Source organism: Pleurodeles waltl, chromosome 8 (assembly GCF_031143425.1).
Source record: "Pleurodeles waltl isolate 20211129_DDA chromosome 8, aPleWal1.hap1.20221129, whole genome shotgun sequence".
In the NCBI taxonomy this organism is placed as follows: domain Eukaryota; kingdom Metazoa; phylum Chordata; class Amphibia; order Caudata; family Salamandridae; genus Pleurodeles; species Pleurodeles waltl.
In genome coordinates this window covers 334,590,076-334,607,299 of record NC_090447.1, presented here as the reverse complement: position 1 = coordinate 334,607,299, position 17,224 = coordinate 334,590,076, and the positions used below count along the sequence as shown (strand labels likewise).

Genomic DNA, 17,224 nt, shown 5'->3' with positions numbered 1-17,224 from the left:
TGAAACCATCTGATTTTTCCTAAAATCTAGCTTAATCATTACACACTATTCTAAAAGCTTCTGAAAGACTTTGCCCCGTTGCTTATTAAAACACAAACTCAGAGAAAATTCAGCGTGCTTTATATCCTTTGCCCTGTAGTAGAAACGTGTAGTAGTATCGCTTAGAGGAACCCAAGTCTTCCCCAGTTCCTAAAGCTCAAGCGTCAAATCCAGCGTAAAGGTATTATACTCTATTTTATCCTCCACCACAAAGTGCACCTGTTTTCCCCTAGTGTGTCTATTATATAACTTTATCGTCGTTTTACTAGTATCTTGTGTAAAGCGCTCTGTCACCCACTTGGGCCTAGTTTACATGACAAACCCTCAAAAATAAACTCTACTGTGTTCACTCATTGAGCTAGTTTAACGGCCTTCGAAATGATCGTTCCCAAAATGATCAAAGCATTGTCTCCCAAAGAAATATAAGGTTGTTCCAAATTCTGAAGACGAGGACCCAGCAATGTGCAGTAGATTGTTAAACTAAAAAGCCCTCTTACATGGACTTGAGGCCCGATTCAAGGGGTAGTGCCGTTCCTGCAGTTTAAGATGCACAGCACACAGGTTCACTGATGTGCAAAGGTAATATGTGTGTTGTGGGAGGGCCAAATGAAAGAGCTCTATATGTGGTCCCAGAAGTTATTAGCTGTTTGCTTACAGATATTCATAGGCTCCCTTCACTCAAATGTGTGGAGGGACAGTAGAGAACAACTCCTCATTTGCCACCTTAAAGGAACATCCATCCGAGATATACCAATCCATATACAACCATGCACTTTAACCCTCCTGAACTAGAAGAGGAAAGCTAACACGTACACAGAAAAAATCATCAAAGCTGCACAAGGGGGCCCTGAAACATAACAAACACCTAAAGCCAGACAATGAACAGCCAACCACGTCAGCAGAACAAAACAAATTGTAGTTTTCTCCTGCATTCATATCCTGACATAATGTGCAAGCATGATCTATAACAGGATGTGGCGAGCCATTACCCAGTATAACTAAACAATGCATTAGCCTACTCCAGTTTTGCTGGCCATTATTCAACCTGACTGAACTCTAAACTTCGTGAAACAGACGTAACTACATCATTAACAGACCATCTGGACTCCAATCACCCAGAATTCCAGAATGGTGAAGGTACCACAGATTCTAAAACCATGTTGGTGGCATTCAAATCCTGCACGTACGCTACACAAATGTGTACTTACACCATTTCAAAACATGACATGCTAGTAGGTGGGTCTGAAATGCAATTTTGTCTGTTTCTTCGCCTCTAAATATGGTGGTAAAGAAAATGAATACTTTGCCTGTGCTTACTAGCGCTCACAAGGCAAGGAATGTCCAATGTGAGGCCTTTCTGCTTTCTGCATTTCCATGCACTTGGCAAGACCAGTCTGAGGGGCGGAATATCCAGGATATGCTCTGCAGTGTGTTCATCCCTTTGTGAGCTAACAATATTCATACAGGTGTGACGAGCATGTGCAGTGGCTGGCAGCCTGACCGAGTCAAAGCACAGCTCATTACTTATACCCCAAGTAACGCACGCAAAAATGTCCCAAGCTCAGAACAATTGGATGTTATTAGTTTGACCTGCATACTCACATTCCATTCATGAATCCAGCTGTTATATTTTTATTTTCATTTCCGTGTGCACAAAGCACACCCAAGTCAAAAACAGTTTTTGTGAAGTACTTTCCTTGGGGTGCTTTGAGGGCAGAGCTGAAGCCCTTCCATTCAGTCAGTAGCAGGGTTAGAGATGGCAGATCATCAAGCAAGGCATTCTGGGGCCAATGAGGTTTTGACACTAGCCATAGTCTTATACTTCAAACTCCTTATTGACTGGATGCACTAGAGTGCAAGAAAACATCTTCCTAGCTGCACAACACTTGTGTACAGAGAGGTGGTGAGTTGGTGCCAGGTTAAAATGCAGCAGAGCTTGCTTCAGGCAAGAGACGCCATGATGCATATCATTTTACAACAGCTTTCCCCTGCAGACATCCGCTGTGTAGGTTAAGCCCTCAATAGCAGTATTAACAGGGGTCTGGTTCGGGCAGAAAATAGGACAAGGCACTAAAATTAAAGTGGACACCATTAGTCAATTAGATAGTCCATGTTTGCAATTGAGTAGTTGTGAACTTGTAAAGATATGGTGTCTATGTGTTTTGCAAGGTAATGAAGAGTGCAAGGATTTGAGCTTGCTGCAGGCAATGTTTGTTTTAATATGAGGTAAATTGGCAGTAAAGACCAGCCCAGCAGACCATAAAACGGGCCCACAAATGGCAAGTTAGAACTGACATCTTTGGCATAGTTTCCCCCAAACCTTTTACCTTCACTCCTCTTGTTTGGCTGAATTCGTTTTTGTTGGGTCTAGGACTCTGCACACATTACCACTGCTAATCAGTACTAAAGTGCTTGTGCTCCTCCCTGTAAACATGGTAAAGCTGGCTTGCAAAAAATTGGCATATTTAATTTACTAGTAAGTTCCTAGTAAAGTGGTATTCCATATACCGAGGGCTTGTAGATGAAATGCTACTAGTGGCCCTGCAGCACGTATGATGCCACCTACTTAAGTAGCCCCTTAAAATCTGTCTCGTCCTGTCATTGCAGCCAGTGTGTGCAGTTCTAAACTGCCATTTTGACCTGGTAAAATAAACCCTTTGCCAGGCCTAAATCTTCCTTTTTAATACACACTCCCCTAAAATAGACCCTAAACATCTCACATGGCAGGGTCCACTGTATTTAAAACGTTAGACATGTGCTTTTAGGTTTTACATGTTGTGGTTGTGAAAAACTCTCAAATTATGTTTTCATTATTGCAAGGCCTACCTCTCCCATAGGATACTATTGGGTTACCTTATAACATTTATGAAGTGATAACTTTACTTTGCAAGCAGGTAGGAATGCCATCTGTGGTGCCTGCAGAATTGTAATTTAAAACACGCTTTACTGGTAATGTCAGAATTAAAGTCACAATTCTGAAAATACCACTTTCAGAAAATAGGTATTTTCTTGGCCCCACAATTTGATACCTGCAGTCTTTTCCTGGGTCACATGACTAGGTGTATTGGGCAGTTAGGGGGTCATTACAACCCTGGCGGACGGTGTTAAAGCGGCGGTAAGACCGCCAACAGGCTGCCAGTCTTTTTTGAGTATTATGACCATGGCGGTTACCGCCATGGTCATCCGCCGCTTCTCCGTTCCGCCCGCTGGGCTGGAGACCTGGGTCTTCAGCCTGGCGGCCGTCACAATACCGCTGCCGGTATTTTGACCCGGCTTACCGCCGTGGATTTCCAGCGGTAGGAACCGCCATGAAATCCATGGCGGGAAGCACTATCAGTGCCAGGGAATTCTTTCCCTGGCACTGATAGGGGTCTCCCCTACCCCCACCCCGACTCCCTCCCCTACCCCGCCACCACCCCTGCCACCCCCCAAAGGTGGCAGGGCCCCCCTCCCCACCCCGACCCCCGACATTACCTTACACATACACACCCGACACGCATGCAGGCACCACCAACACACATACACGCACACACACACACCGACATACATGCCAACATCCACACACACAGTCAGACACGCACACCCACATTCAAACATACACGCACACATCCATACAGTCATACCTACAGACATACACGCACTCATTCCCAAAACACGCAACACCCCAGCAAGCATACACGCACTCACACACACCCCTACATACACAGACGCACACCCCCATGCACCCACACAACACACAACACCCCCACTCCCCTAACGGACAATCAACTCATCTGTTCTGTCGATCCGCCGGGAGGGGACGGGAGCCATGGGGGCAGCTCTGCTGACACCACACCGCCAACAGAACACCACCGCGCAGAATCACAGGACTTGATTAGCTGGGCGGTGTTCTGTTGGCGTGGCGGTGGAGCAACCTCCACTTCCCCGCCGCCCGCCAGTATGGCTGTTGGCGGCTCTCCGTCGGAAAAACGACGGAGGGCAGCCAACGGTCATAATACGCCGAGCGGCAAACCGCCACTAGTGGCGGTCCCTCAGCGGTCTTGCTAAAAGACCGCCGAGGTTGTAATGACCCCCTTAGTCTTTTTTTGTTCCTCCCAGACAGCTACACAATAGAGGGTTTGAGTTTTGGCATGATTGGCCATCCTGACATAATGAAGGGGTTGGAACTTTCATACTTGCACTTTAGACACACTCTCAGCTCACACACAAATGACTTCACACTATCCTGTTGTGCCTGCAGACAGACTGGAACCAGGACAGTGAGACAGGAAATTCCAGACAGACTGGACCCAGGACAGGGAGGCAGGAAACCCCAGAGACATCTGTGGGAGGAAGACTCCAGAAGTTCATTTCACTTCAAAGTGGCGCCATTTGTAAAGAATTTACCCTCAGACCCACTCTTCAGTACACTCCTGGACTTGTGGATACTACAGAAGAAAGACTGTCCTGCTGCCAGAAGACTACCCTGCTGCCTCAGGGCTGCCCTGCTGTCTGAGAAGAAAGTGTGGGCCTGCACCCTTCATTCCAGACTGGAGTGATTCCAAGGGTCAGTTGACTGACCTCCCATTCTGAGCTACAGGGGCACAGCAATCTCCAGAGGCCTCTCTGCAACTGCCCAGCTGACCTGCAGATCTGTACCTGCAAATGGACCTGCCTAAACCCTGCTGGCCTCTGCTTCAGTGAGCTCCTGATCCCTCAAGTCCTGGATCAGTGGTGTGGCATCTGTTGATCTCCTTCTAAAAGAAAAGGAGAAATTCTGAAGTTTTGTACTCTTCACAACCGTGAACTGGCCCTATGGTGCCAAAATCGTGCCACCTGCACCAACCACCAGAGTGAAGCTCTGGGGAATCTGACTCTTCTTGCTACAGCAACTGCCAGTGAGTACCAGCAATGCAAGATATGCTTTTGTGGTACAGCATTGACAGCCTGTGGTGACCGCCAATGTAAAACTCTAGCAACGACCGTCCATGACACTCGACAGAATCTTCATGCTAAGCGACGATTGTTTGCGTTGGCCCGTCTGCCATTCGTACTTCAGCTATGACCGTGACACTGTTCGCAGACTCCTGCATTGCAACCAAACTCCTCGTACTGGACTTCAGAAGGTAACTTTTTCAGCTTGCCTAACCTCACCCTTGTATTCAGCCCGCTCTCCATCACAGTCAGCCTGGACTTGTGACTTTGACCCAGTATTGCACAACCAGATAACTGAGTGGTGCTTTGTGCTTTTAGGCACTATACTTCCCTTACATATTTTAAATTGCATATATTCCGTTTTACTAATTAGATTTTTGTTGTTTGGTTTCAAATAATTTATTTATTTTAATTGGTGTGGGAATTTTTGTGTGCTGTGTTTTCTCTGTATATCTGTCTGAGTGCTGCATAAATACTTTACAAATTGCCTCAAAATTAAGCCCGACTGCTTTTGTGCCAAACTACCGGAGGGTTAGGCACAGGCTAATATAGTGGCTTTTTCTGGTTTACCTTGACAAGGATTACAGCTGTTGCTTTAGTAGTTTTTCACCCCCACTCAACAAACAACTCAATTTCTCACATGGCTAAATGAACGCCCACACATTGACATGCAAGGCCAGCCTGTTGGCCACTGCCTAATTGCCCTATTGGCCAATCCGACACAGGTTTTTGCATCTGAAACACATAGCTGTCCAGGTTGTTGTGGATTTTCAGTGGCACTGATTTCAGTTCTTTACAGCTGGGTCTGGTGTCTCAATTAACTAATGCATTATCTCACAGACACAGACTCAACTCCTAGTGGGTCCACTTAGCCTTTCGATCTTACGGTGTCCGTAAAATAAGAACAGTGATTTTGTAACAGTAGACATCTGCTATCTAGCGCCAAGATTACTCCTGGGGTGAGCTTTACAAGTACACAAGATAATGTTACTAAGGATCCAGCTATAGACAACTAATCCCACTGAGCAGTTATACTGGCATAGCATTTAAAGTCCAAGCAGGGTCTCTCACTACAGAAGCTGCATTTTCCTTTTCACTTTTTCTTTTCCTTGTCATAGGCAAATTTCAATCGAAACTTGATAGCATAGCTTATATTTTAATGTATATCTTGACAAGAAGTCCCAGATGGCCTCCCCTAAACCTACAGTTTAGGCGGTTTAGGGAGTACCACTTCAGCAGGTCAGTTTACCACCAGATCGATGTCTGTTCTTAAGCTGTGTATAGAATCCACAAAAAAGTGCCACTGCAAAATACCTCCACGCGTCCTTGTCATGCTCACGTTTTAGTATCTAACCTGATTTGCTGTTTGTGTGATATTTCATGTTGAAAAACTAACATTTTAATAATAGCCATATATACTTACCAATAAACTATTTGTGTTCGGTTTAGTTTTAGCAATAACACACCCATATCCTATTAACGTGTTATCTATGTTTCCTTTAGTTTTATTCTGGCCAAGAAGGCTGCGAAACTGGCAAGCCTTAGTAAAGAAGAAAGGTAAGAGTTATAAGCTTTTTTCATTCTACCGTTGTAAAACGGAGAATTAAACTTGTGTAAGGTGTTACTGTGGGTAACATGAAGCTCTCTTTTTAAACCATGTTGCGCTGCCATCGCAGTGAAGAGTTGTACCTTTGCTAAATCCTTTTTGTTCAGCACAATTAGTGATCTAACAAATGAACCTTGGTGATAGTTAAGATCGAACTGAAAGGTGTAAGAAAATGTTTATGAGCAGTTCAGGCTTTATCTAGTTGGGAGACTTCAGGATATGTGTTTAGTGTGTTCATTATTTATTTCCAACGCTGCAATATTGAGTTTAAAAGTCGAAAATACAGTTAAGGACCTCTTTATCACTTTTATTGTAATTGTTTGGGCATCGTATGAATAATTTGACAGGGTTATGTCGATAGAAACACAGGGAGAAAGTATACATCTTAAAACACTGTAGAACATATGTATTTGTCTAAACAGTCTACAAGAGGCATATCTTCAATGAGAAATTTTACCTGTAGCTGTACAGTGATTGGCAAAGCAGTTTGTAAAAGTTCAAAAAAACTTACATTTTTCAAACATGGAAAGCTACGACATTTGTCTTGTTTTATGATACGTGATTGCGAAAAGGTGAATGATTCATGGCTTTGTCTCCCCCTGGTGTCATACAAGCAGTAAGAGATTCTCAGTGGTTGGGCTGCATTATTGATACACTATGAAACAGTCAGCCAATCATATGCTCAACCTGGGTGTTAAACCAAAATTGGTCACTGCAGCTAGATTTCCTTGTTCCATCCTGGGCTCTAACCCTGACGTGGACACTCGTGTCAAAGCTGTAAACACGAATGTTCTGTACCAAATGAGAACTATGTGTAACATGAGTAATTTTATCCCAAAGCGTACTTTAAACCTATATTGCATGACTCATTGCTAGAACTAAGAGAGTCATCCATTGTATTAAGTTCTCTGAAGACTGAAACTGTTACCTAGTGAGACCCCAGCAAATGAGACCATCTGCATTGCATACACATAGGCCCCCCTAAATACCTAAGAAACAAAATTAGAATCTGTGAAGGACGTACAGTCCCTATAAGCAAACCACTATTGAAGAGCAGTTCCACTTTGAAGAAATCCTTTTCTTTGAATGCTCCTTGGGTCCCGAATTGTCTGACAGCAGATATAAACCTCACAGCCTCCCCGAAGGAATTCAGCAAAGTCTGGATATAACACCTACTGGCTAATGACGATATTCTAAGGCGGGGTTCGAGACTACGGACTTAAGTCATATTGTGTGGAAATAGCATATAAAATCGATGAAATAAAAAATGAACAACATTCTTTGAAAGGCACAAACAAATCATGAGCCTAGGGAAAAATCATTATTTTTACAAAAGAGATTGTGGTAGGGACAGTGAAAGTTTTTTTCAGCCATAAGTGCAGTTTACAGATGCAAAAATGTTATAGGTAGTTGAAAGCAAATGCATTTTATGGACTCATAATTTTCTTGCAAACAGATGGTCTACCCATTTGTTCCTTAATTGTTCTAGCTGCAACCCAACTATATACCCTGTTGAAAATTATGAGTAATATCATTTCTGAGATACCCTTCACGCTGTAAGATGTTCTTCAGTCTTTTCTGGCATATCTTTCCCACTATTAAAGATTCCAAAAGCAATGCAAATAGTTAAAGCCCATAAGGTAATGTGCTAAAAAATAAAACTAACGTTCTGCCGCGCAGAAGGCTAGAACAGCATATCTCTAGCAGGCTGAAACGAAACAAGTTGGCAAATTCGTCATTGTTCTCTGGAGCGCTGGGCTGAAGGAGATCTCCTCAGTTTCTGTGTTTTGTACTCTGTAATGCACCTTAAGAAGTCACATGTAAACCTGTACACAGCAGGACTGTCATCTTTTAGCTAATCCTTGGTGCGCATACAAGCATCTGTTTACTAATAACACTTTTGAGTTTGCTGTTTCTTAGTATTATATTGTAAATAATAGGATAATCTCAGAAAGTATCAAAGGGGAAATATCGGAATGAAAGTTTGATCAGTGTATTTTTTTACTGAGCTGTACAGTGCTCAGACTCTCAATTAAGCATTTGCTCTCTTATCTTTATTTGCTCTTGAGTTATAATAATGACTATGAACTGCCTTCATTACAGTTTTGCAAACAAAACAATACATTTTTATATGTGATAGTTATATTCTGCATTTTAAGAACTGTATTTTACCAAAAGGTTGACCACTGATTGTCCTTGGTGTGACACTTAGGGCATCATTATGAGTGTGACAGTCTACAGACAGCCACACTTGTGGTGGCTGTCAGGACTGCTGCTGTTGCGGCCGTCCAACTGCCACATTACAACCCTGGCGGTCAGACCTCCAGGGAACCGCCAGGATCCATGATCCCGGAGGCCTGGCAGTGGCGGAGATCGTAATCTGCCAGGGCAGCGCCACATGCAGCACTGCCCTGCAGATTACAACCTTGTTCTCCGCCAGCCTTTTCATGGCGTTAACACCGCCATTAAAAGGCCGGCGGAGAACAGGTGCTGGGGCCCCCCTGCCCAGTACCATCACAATGTTCACTGTCTGCTTTGCTTACACATGGGCACCCTTTTTCCCCTCTGTGCATACAGTGAACATTCTGGGGATGCAACCTGTGGGCTACAGCATTTCTGCCGGCTCGATTACCCACTAGGCCGGCGGGCGGAAACTGAGGCTTCTGCCTGCCGACCTAGTGGGAGACTCTTAATAATTGTGGCGAGGAGGTCGCCACGAAGGTGGCAGCCACCCTGTCGGGAGTTTGGCAGATGTTCTTCACGTCCATCAAACTCATAATAGGGCCCTTAATGTCTTTTCCAAGCTTTTCTCTGTAGTGCTTCTTCAGGTGCCCTCTAGTTAGAAAATGGTTAGAACTGCACAGTTCATAAAACTACTGACTAAGGTCCTTATTTGGAGGAGGTTGGGAACCGAATTTTTGACACAGGAAAGCAAAGTCCCTCACTGTTTTGCTCACACCATAACAACACATCTAGAGGGCACTGGAGTTCTGTGATCTACCATCCAGAATGCTCTTTTACCAGACCTACTGCTGATAGAAATGACATCCTAAGAGATGCTCTGCAGAGGGCCACCTTCCCAACATCATTTCTGCTGGTGGCCCTTATGTCTGGAACCAATATTGAACGATTGCCAGTGCTGAACAGAACAAATCGTTACAAGTTACTCACACACAATCTAGAAGCTCCCTCCAAGTGCATCAGAAACATTTGTTATGTCCTCCATTGAAATGGGGCTTTGTCGCTTCATTTCTGGGATAACATGCGTATTGAAAGGCCAGTCATTGCTAAATTTTGTGCAGATCTGTCACAACAGTTTTATCTCAGAAGCAGGTCCAGCCATGCATGTGGGAGCCGTTTTGGAGGGAACTGCTGCTCCAGTGACAGACGTCTTTACATTTGGCTGTCTATCTCCCACTGGTTTGGTAGAAGTGCTTCCTCTTTAATAATATTGCTTTGCTGACCAAGTCACCAAATTTAAAGAAATTATGTTACGCATGTCTGAGTAGCAGTAAGCAGTACAGAGCTAACATTTTTCACTTCTGTGTCATTTGTTTATGCCAAATCAGTTTGTAATGCTTGTAAATGTATTCTGTTCACTTAGGAAGAGAAGAATATGTGAACTCTATGCCAAAGTCCTGGGCTCAGAGGAAGCTTTACATGTAAGTAATGATACTCCAGTGTTGAGGATGCTTTGATCTCTCCGTGTTGAATAAAATGCCTATTCTGTTAAAGTTGAATAGAAGAGTATATGAGTTAAACAGTGCTTAACATGTTTTCATCCTTATGTTGGAAGTTGCAGAGTTTAGAGTATATTAAAACATTGGGGCATCAATTGACAGAAGATTTTAGTCTCACAATCTTTATATGATACCATACAGCACACATCCATCAGATGAAGACAGTTTCATCTGGTGGTTCAGGGGAGCACTGATCAAATGGCCCACCTGGATGGCAAGAACTTTTATTTTGCTGTTTCTGTCTACAAGGAGAATAGAAATGTGCTGCTTTCCTTGGTGAGTTGTATGTGTTCTATCAGACAGTCGAAGAATCACCATGTCTCTATGTCCCTTTCTTCGTTGTGGCAAGAGTGGTGATTAACAATATGTCTTCTCTAATGCTGGAAATACATTCTCCCTCTCACAGCTAACTACTGTTTTCCATTGTAATAAAAAATGTGTGTTTTACCTGATATAACCAGCCTGATCGTTAGAGTATTGAATAGAGTTCAGCTCGACATGGAGGAAAACCAATAAAGGTCCCACTGTTCTCATTTCCGCTTTCCTCAATCACTTTTCCTTTTAATCAGCAACTAATTATGTTACTCTTCCCCGCCATCCCTCTCTCTTCACCAACAGAGAATTTGTGTTATAAGCAAACGTTTGGATGGAGTGAAATGAAGAGGTAAGTAAGGGGAACAGGTTAAAAAGAACCAATGAAAGACTTAACTTTATGGTGAGTTTGGGGGAAAGAGAGGTGAAATGTGACATTTAGATACATAAACAGTAAGGGGTTTACAAAAATTGACGAAGTATAGGTAGGAAGAGAAACACAAAACGCCATTGTATAAGAGGAGTCTGATGGAGAGTGCAGGCGCCCTAGCAGTGTCGCAGAAAAGGCAGATGCGACATGGAGGAGAAATTAGGGCCTACCAATTAGGCACAATCCTTTTTTCTTTGTAAGTATTTTGCACATTTAATGCCAATTGTGCAGATTTACTTACCAGTCAATTTAAGTGTAATGTCCCACTGCATTTCGAGTTGGACAGTCATAAGGTGTGTTATATGGCTTTGGGGATAATGATCAGTAAAATCATTAACATGTGTCACAGATTTAGCTACATTGGCAGACAAGATTTCCGAGTAGAGTATAAAATCTATTGTTTAAACATTACTCCTGCTCACAAAAGTATCAGCAAAGGGGATATTTAATCCACAAGCTTCGTTCGCAGACACAAAGTTATAATTGATCAAAAGATGATTAGGCATACTTCCGTATGGATCATTGGAAAAATGTACTTAATAGTTACCCTCAAAGTCCACTATGCCATAGGTATTCCATGGGGCACCTGGACATATTTAGGCATTAAAATACTCAACTTAAAATGTAAATCATGAACATTCTTAAGTGTGAAAGAACTATGAGCCACATGTACAAAAATCAGGTTTTGCGACTTGCAAATTGCGAGTCACAAAACTTGATGTACAATAGTGTCAATGACACTGTTTGCGATTCCTAATGGGATTGCAAATGACCTATCTCGTGAATATTTATGGGCTAGGTCGCAATTTGCGACCCCAATGGGAATGGCCGCCCTCACAGGGATGGTGGCCTGCTGGAGACAGCAGACAACCATGTCTGTGACTGCTTTTAAATAAAGCAGTCTTTTTTTTTTTTTAATGCAGCCTGTTTTCCTTAAAGGAAAACGAGATGCATTTCAAAAAGAAAATTGAAAAGTTTTCTTTCATTTTTTCAGAGCAGGCAGTGGTCCCTGGGACTACTGCCTGCTCTGAAAAAATATTTTCGCTAACATTCACATAGGGGAAGGGGTCCCATTGGGACCCCTTCCCGTTTGCGAATGGGTTGTGATTGTTTTGCGACTGCATTTGCGGTCACAAAACAATCATACATACCATCTGAATTCGGTATTAGGAAAGGATGCCCTTGTCACGCCCCTTCCTAATACCGAATTGCAAAACCCAAACTGCGATTCGGTAACAAGTTACCAAATCGCAGTTTGGGCTACGCGACTTGAAAAATGCTATTTGGCATGTACAAACGGGCCAATTCGCCGTTTGCGACTTGAAAACTGCTTTGTACATCTGGCCCTTAGATCTTTACCTAAGTCCATCAAAATTCTGGGCCTGATTTAGAGTTTGACAGGTCACTCACAAATGTGACGGATATCCCGTCTGCCATATTACTGTCTTCATAGGCTATCATAGGATCTTAATATGGCGAGCAGGATATCTGTCAAATTTGTGACTGAGTACCTCCCTCCACCAAATCCTAAATCAGGCCCCCTGACTCTTTCATAGTTAAAAACATTATTGTAATAATTTGTAAGCATCAGACGTGCGCCCTTCCCAAATTCAAAACCTATAATCTGGAAAGTGGGGTCATCCATCAATTTGGCTAAAAATCTAGGGTATGGATTGAAAACCCTTCTTTTGATCTACCTGAAGAAGAGGGTAAGGTGGGCAAGTGGAAAGTTGTTTATACATTAATATTTTCCTGCTCTACATTCCTTGTTTCTTGAAAGTAAAGAACAGTAAAGTTCCTTATTAATTGGACTCATTCCTCTGTATAGAATTTATTGATAACCTCTACCATGTTCCAACAATGAAAACTCAATTTAGATGTACCTCCTTACACACCTCCAGCCTTACCCAGTGTTTAAAAGTACTGGGCCATTGATGAAGGCAAGACCACAGCTAACAATGGTCCTGCTGAAGTGCCTTTCTTTACCGTTATGTAAAAGCAGTCTTTGAAATTAACTTTGAGCATCCATCATTCGTATTCTTTTCGGTCATGCTCCTGGTCTTAATAAAACTTCTGCAACACAAGAGTCATTCCGGGGTGGTATCTCCTGCCAAACAGTTAAACCATCTCTTTGATAACACAGTTAAAGAGCTGCTTTGGGGGAGCAACTGCACAGTTTGGAGGATCTTGTTGACAATTGGCAGTACAGGGTGCCTTGTAAAGTAACCCAATGGAACAAGTTATATATTGGAGAATTCTGGGCCATAATATCTCACCTTACCTAAGACCCATTCGGCTGTCCTTGATGGAGCGGGGTATTCCATATCTCAGTCTTTGGGTGCGATCATCAAATAACCCCTGCCACTGGTTGTATTGACCCTTATTTGTCGACAAGAAGAACTAAATGGGGGCAATCATTTACATTAATATCATAGCATTAAATCACCCTGGACTTTTTGTACAGTCAATAAAGAGAATTTGTGCGAGTTAAAGGTTTTTATTGTTTAATTTGTTTAAGTTTTCACTGTTTTATTCAATAAGTAGTCTTTAAAGGTTCAGCATTAGAAATTAACATAATCCAATAATTGATATTTCAATATGAGATAGAATACAATATTAGTCAAGATTACAGCAAATATTGTAATAATACAGCAAGTGCGTTCAATAATCTAAATAAATTGGAAAAATGTGTCAGTTCAGATACCCAATAAAGAATACTGATGAATGAACTAATGCATAAGCATAAAGCCTTTGCATGCCAAGCTGGAAAGTATTCTCAGTTATAAATCAGCACACTTCAAAGAAATAGGCTAAGCAACCTCTTGTTGCAGAGAGATAAAAGAAACTTAGAGATGAATCCCCAGCCAGTGTGGTGAGAGAAGTCAAAGGAAAAAGCCCTCTGAGGAAAAGTCCTAGGAAAATGGTACCAAGAAAAGAGACCTGTCCTGCTCTAGGAACACACACTTATATAAGCACACAGTATTCTAGGTGGAAACATATTTTCTTTTGTCTCCTGCATCCTCCAATAGGGCTTCAGTAAACTCCTGTGAATAGGTAAACTCCCCTTTTTCTCACAATTGTACAGTGGACCATAGACACTACTCCTTGAAAAGATACCTCATCCAAGTTCTGCAATCCATCTTTCCTTTTGTCTCCTCACCTCCTAGTGAGAGCCTCTCTATCAGTTCTCTGTCAGTCTTCTATTACAAAACAAATGCCTTTTCACTAACTAAAGGGTTCTGGAAAGTTACAACATCTGCAGCAAAAGAAAAAAACATAATGTGGAAAATAACAGTTCAACATGGAAAACAGAGCTTTCAATGTTGATGCATTCTTTTCAGTTCTCATGGCATCGATAGTTAGGCTAACTTAAATCAGCACTTATTGTCTCACTTGCAAGCATATAACATTTAAGTATGATTACTTGCCACAAATTTTGCATCTAACATTTGTGCTATTTAAACAAGTGTTTTTTTTAAAAAAAAAATTATGCTCCAGCATCCTTGATGAATCAAAATTAATCATGACACAGTCACCCATATATGTCTTGGATCCTTTTCCTATCCAATAAATTTGTTGCACCATTAAAATATCCTTGTACAGCATATGTATGTTTCTAGTGTATTTCCCCAACAATTGGACAGCTTTGTTCTTCAATTGCACCCTACAATTGTGGTTCTGTCTATTAACCTGTGGTACGTTAGTCAACACAGCAGCATACGGTGTTGCTTGGGGAGAGAAGTCCAATACTATGGGTTTTCAGTCCTCTTTTTGTTACACCCAGTAGTCTTCCTACAGCTTTGGGCATCCCTATCAACTGTGAACATAGGGCCTTTAGTAGGCTGTGTCACAGTTGCTTACGCATATGATGTAGGCCTAACACAACCTGGAACTTGCATTGGGTCTAAATTAACATTATGAATAACATTTCCATAATTTGAGAAAAATTTCCCTTATTAGGTTGATCTAAATTCTTAACAGTATCAGTACAGAAAGCAACTAAAACATCGACAGTTTTAGCCCTGTTACATAAATTGTTTTAGTTTTCTTTCAGATTACCATCAAAAGCTTCCAGCACACCTACTAATTGGGTATTTACGAGCTGCTTTAAGCATATAATAATCAGATAACTGCATTGCATCACACATTATAGGCCCAGGTCTACTGTCATGAGACCACTTTTCTTTGTCTAATCAGATGGCTTGGATACACAAGAAAGTTGAGAAAGGAAAGAGATGATTGGGAGCGGCGAGGGCATCTGTCTTCAACTTAAAACACATCATTATTAATGCATGGCTTCACCATGGCTTGTGCTTTCCTCAAAGAGACCTTTTCGGGTTATTGTAAAGTGTCTGTTATGTCAGAAGGATCACTAGTAATGGTAGGGTTTCTGTGTTTTCTTGTTAAATTGAGCCTCTATTATAGCTTCTGTAGTAATAATTTATTTATTTGTAACTCATCATACTGGTTAAATAGTTAGAAAGGGTATTCAACAGTGTCTGCACTTTTTGCCAGGGCCTGCTAAAATAGGGGAAGTATTTACTTTCTTTTTGCCCATTTATTATAATGATTAAGTATATTAAGACATAACAGATAAAAATAATACTTAACAATTTCAAAGTCAAGGTAGGTGATGAGAACAAGAGGCGACCTAGCCCAGCTTCTTGTGAAGACAATGCACATTCTGAGGGTGCTGGTGTGCGACTGCATTGACCTCGGCTTCCTTAAGGGAGCCAAGGCCAATGCTGCCACACTGTTTCTGCCAGACTGACTAGCAGAAAAGTCATAATACAACATTTCCAACTGTCAGCCTTTGGAAACATCATAATATGATGGGAGGTGAGGCCCCCAGGTTGATGGCGGCCTCATCCCTGTGGCTTTGGTGTCCGACGGTCGGACCACCAAAGTCGTAATGAGGCCCATAGTTATTGCAAAAGATAAATACAATTGGTTGTGTCACAGCAGAAGGTCTCTCTTATCTTCATTTAGTTTGTATCCAGAGTATGGATGTGTGATTTCATAACATTGAATAACAGCTCTGCAGTAGGCATCATTGTGTGATGGAATAGAATTACCTTCAGTTATCCCATTCAGTATAAAATGGACATTCTTGCTTTTATCACATAATTTTTCCTTAATGTTGACACTCTTCTGGAAGGCAAACGTAGGATGGTTTAGAAAACCTTCTTTATATCCTTGCAATTTTGTTCCTTCTGTAAAATTGACAAATATCTTTCAATCTTTTTCTTGATTTGCTTTGCTCTGGATGGAAAAATCTGAAACAAAAATGTACTTCATTAGATTTTGTGGAAAATACTCCAGTCTGGCTATACTGTGCTTGGAGCCTTCAGAACATCATTGGCTATCATCTTTCATGAAATCTGTCACTCGTGACCTTTTTGTAACCTTTTCTTGTGTGTTGTATTTATCATGGTCATTAAAGTGATTCTGCAACAGGATTGTTGATTCAAGTTAAGTCTTGTTTCAAGTATTCTTTGTAAAATCTGTATCCATTGATCTGGTGTTTAAAGTGGTTGTCAATTTTGTTTTGATACTATGATATTAACATTGTAAAAAGCTAGTTTATTCAGATCTATGCGCCTACATTGACTTGTCATTTCATGGTCAGTTGTTGTTGAGGGTGATGCCTAGGTTGAGTGCATGATCTGTGGGAGTGGGTGTTGGTCCATGTTCTGCTGTCTACCAGCTGTGGTCCCAAGTGGAGGCACTCTTCCTGAAGATAAGTTTTTCTGGCCTGCCAGAGTTGTGTTTGAGGCAGTTATCTCTCATCCAGTTGGCTACGTTGGTCATGGCATCGCAGAAGTTGTTTTTTGATGTTAGAGGCATTCTCAGTGAGCGATAAGATTAGTTGAGTGTCGTCAGCGTAGGAGATCATGTTGAGTCTGTGAATTCTGGCGATGTCTGCAATGGGGGTCATGTAGGTGTTGGACAGGGTGGAGCTGAGGGAAAATCCTTGTTGTACGCCGCATATGGTGTCTTTGGGTTCAAAGGTGTAGAGAGGCAGACGGATGCTCTTAGTTCGACCAGTATGTCAGGTTTCGATGTATCCAGATGTGGTAGACTCTGTTGAGGAGAGTGTGGTGGGAGATGGTGTTGAATGCAGCAAAGAGGTAGCGGAGGATTAGGGCCACAGTTTCTCTGCTGTCAAGGAGGTACCTGATG

General features: G+C 42.0%; 1 protein-coding gene across 1 annotated transcript in view; it reads left to right on the top strand.

The window, feature by feature from the left end:
- The window catches only part of LOC138249944 (amine oxidase [flavin-containing] A-like), a 468,327-nt gene that overhangs the window by 438,524 nt on the left and 12,579 nt on the right, over positions 1-17,224 (top strand). Inside the window, exons 10-11 of the mRNA XM_069204200.1 lie at positions 6,457-6,510; positions 10,164-10,221. Coding sequence (XP_069060301.1) covers positions 6,457-6,510; positions 10,164-10,221 — 112 coding nt within the window. The remainder of the gene's footprint in view (positions 1-6,456; positions 6,511-10,163; positions 10,222-17,224) is intronic.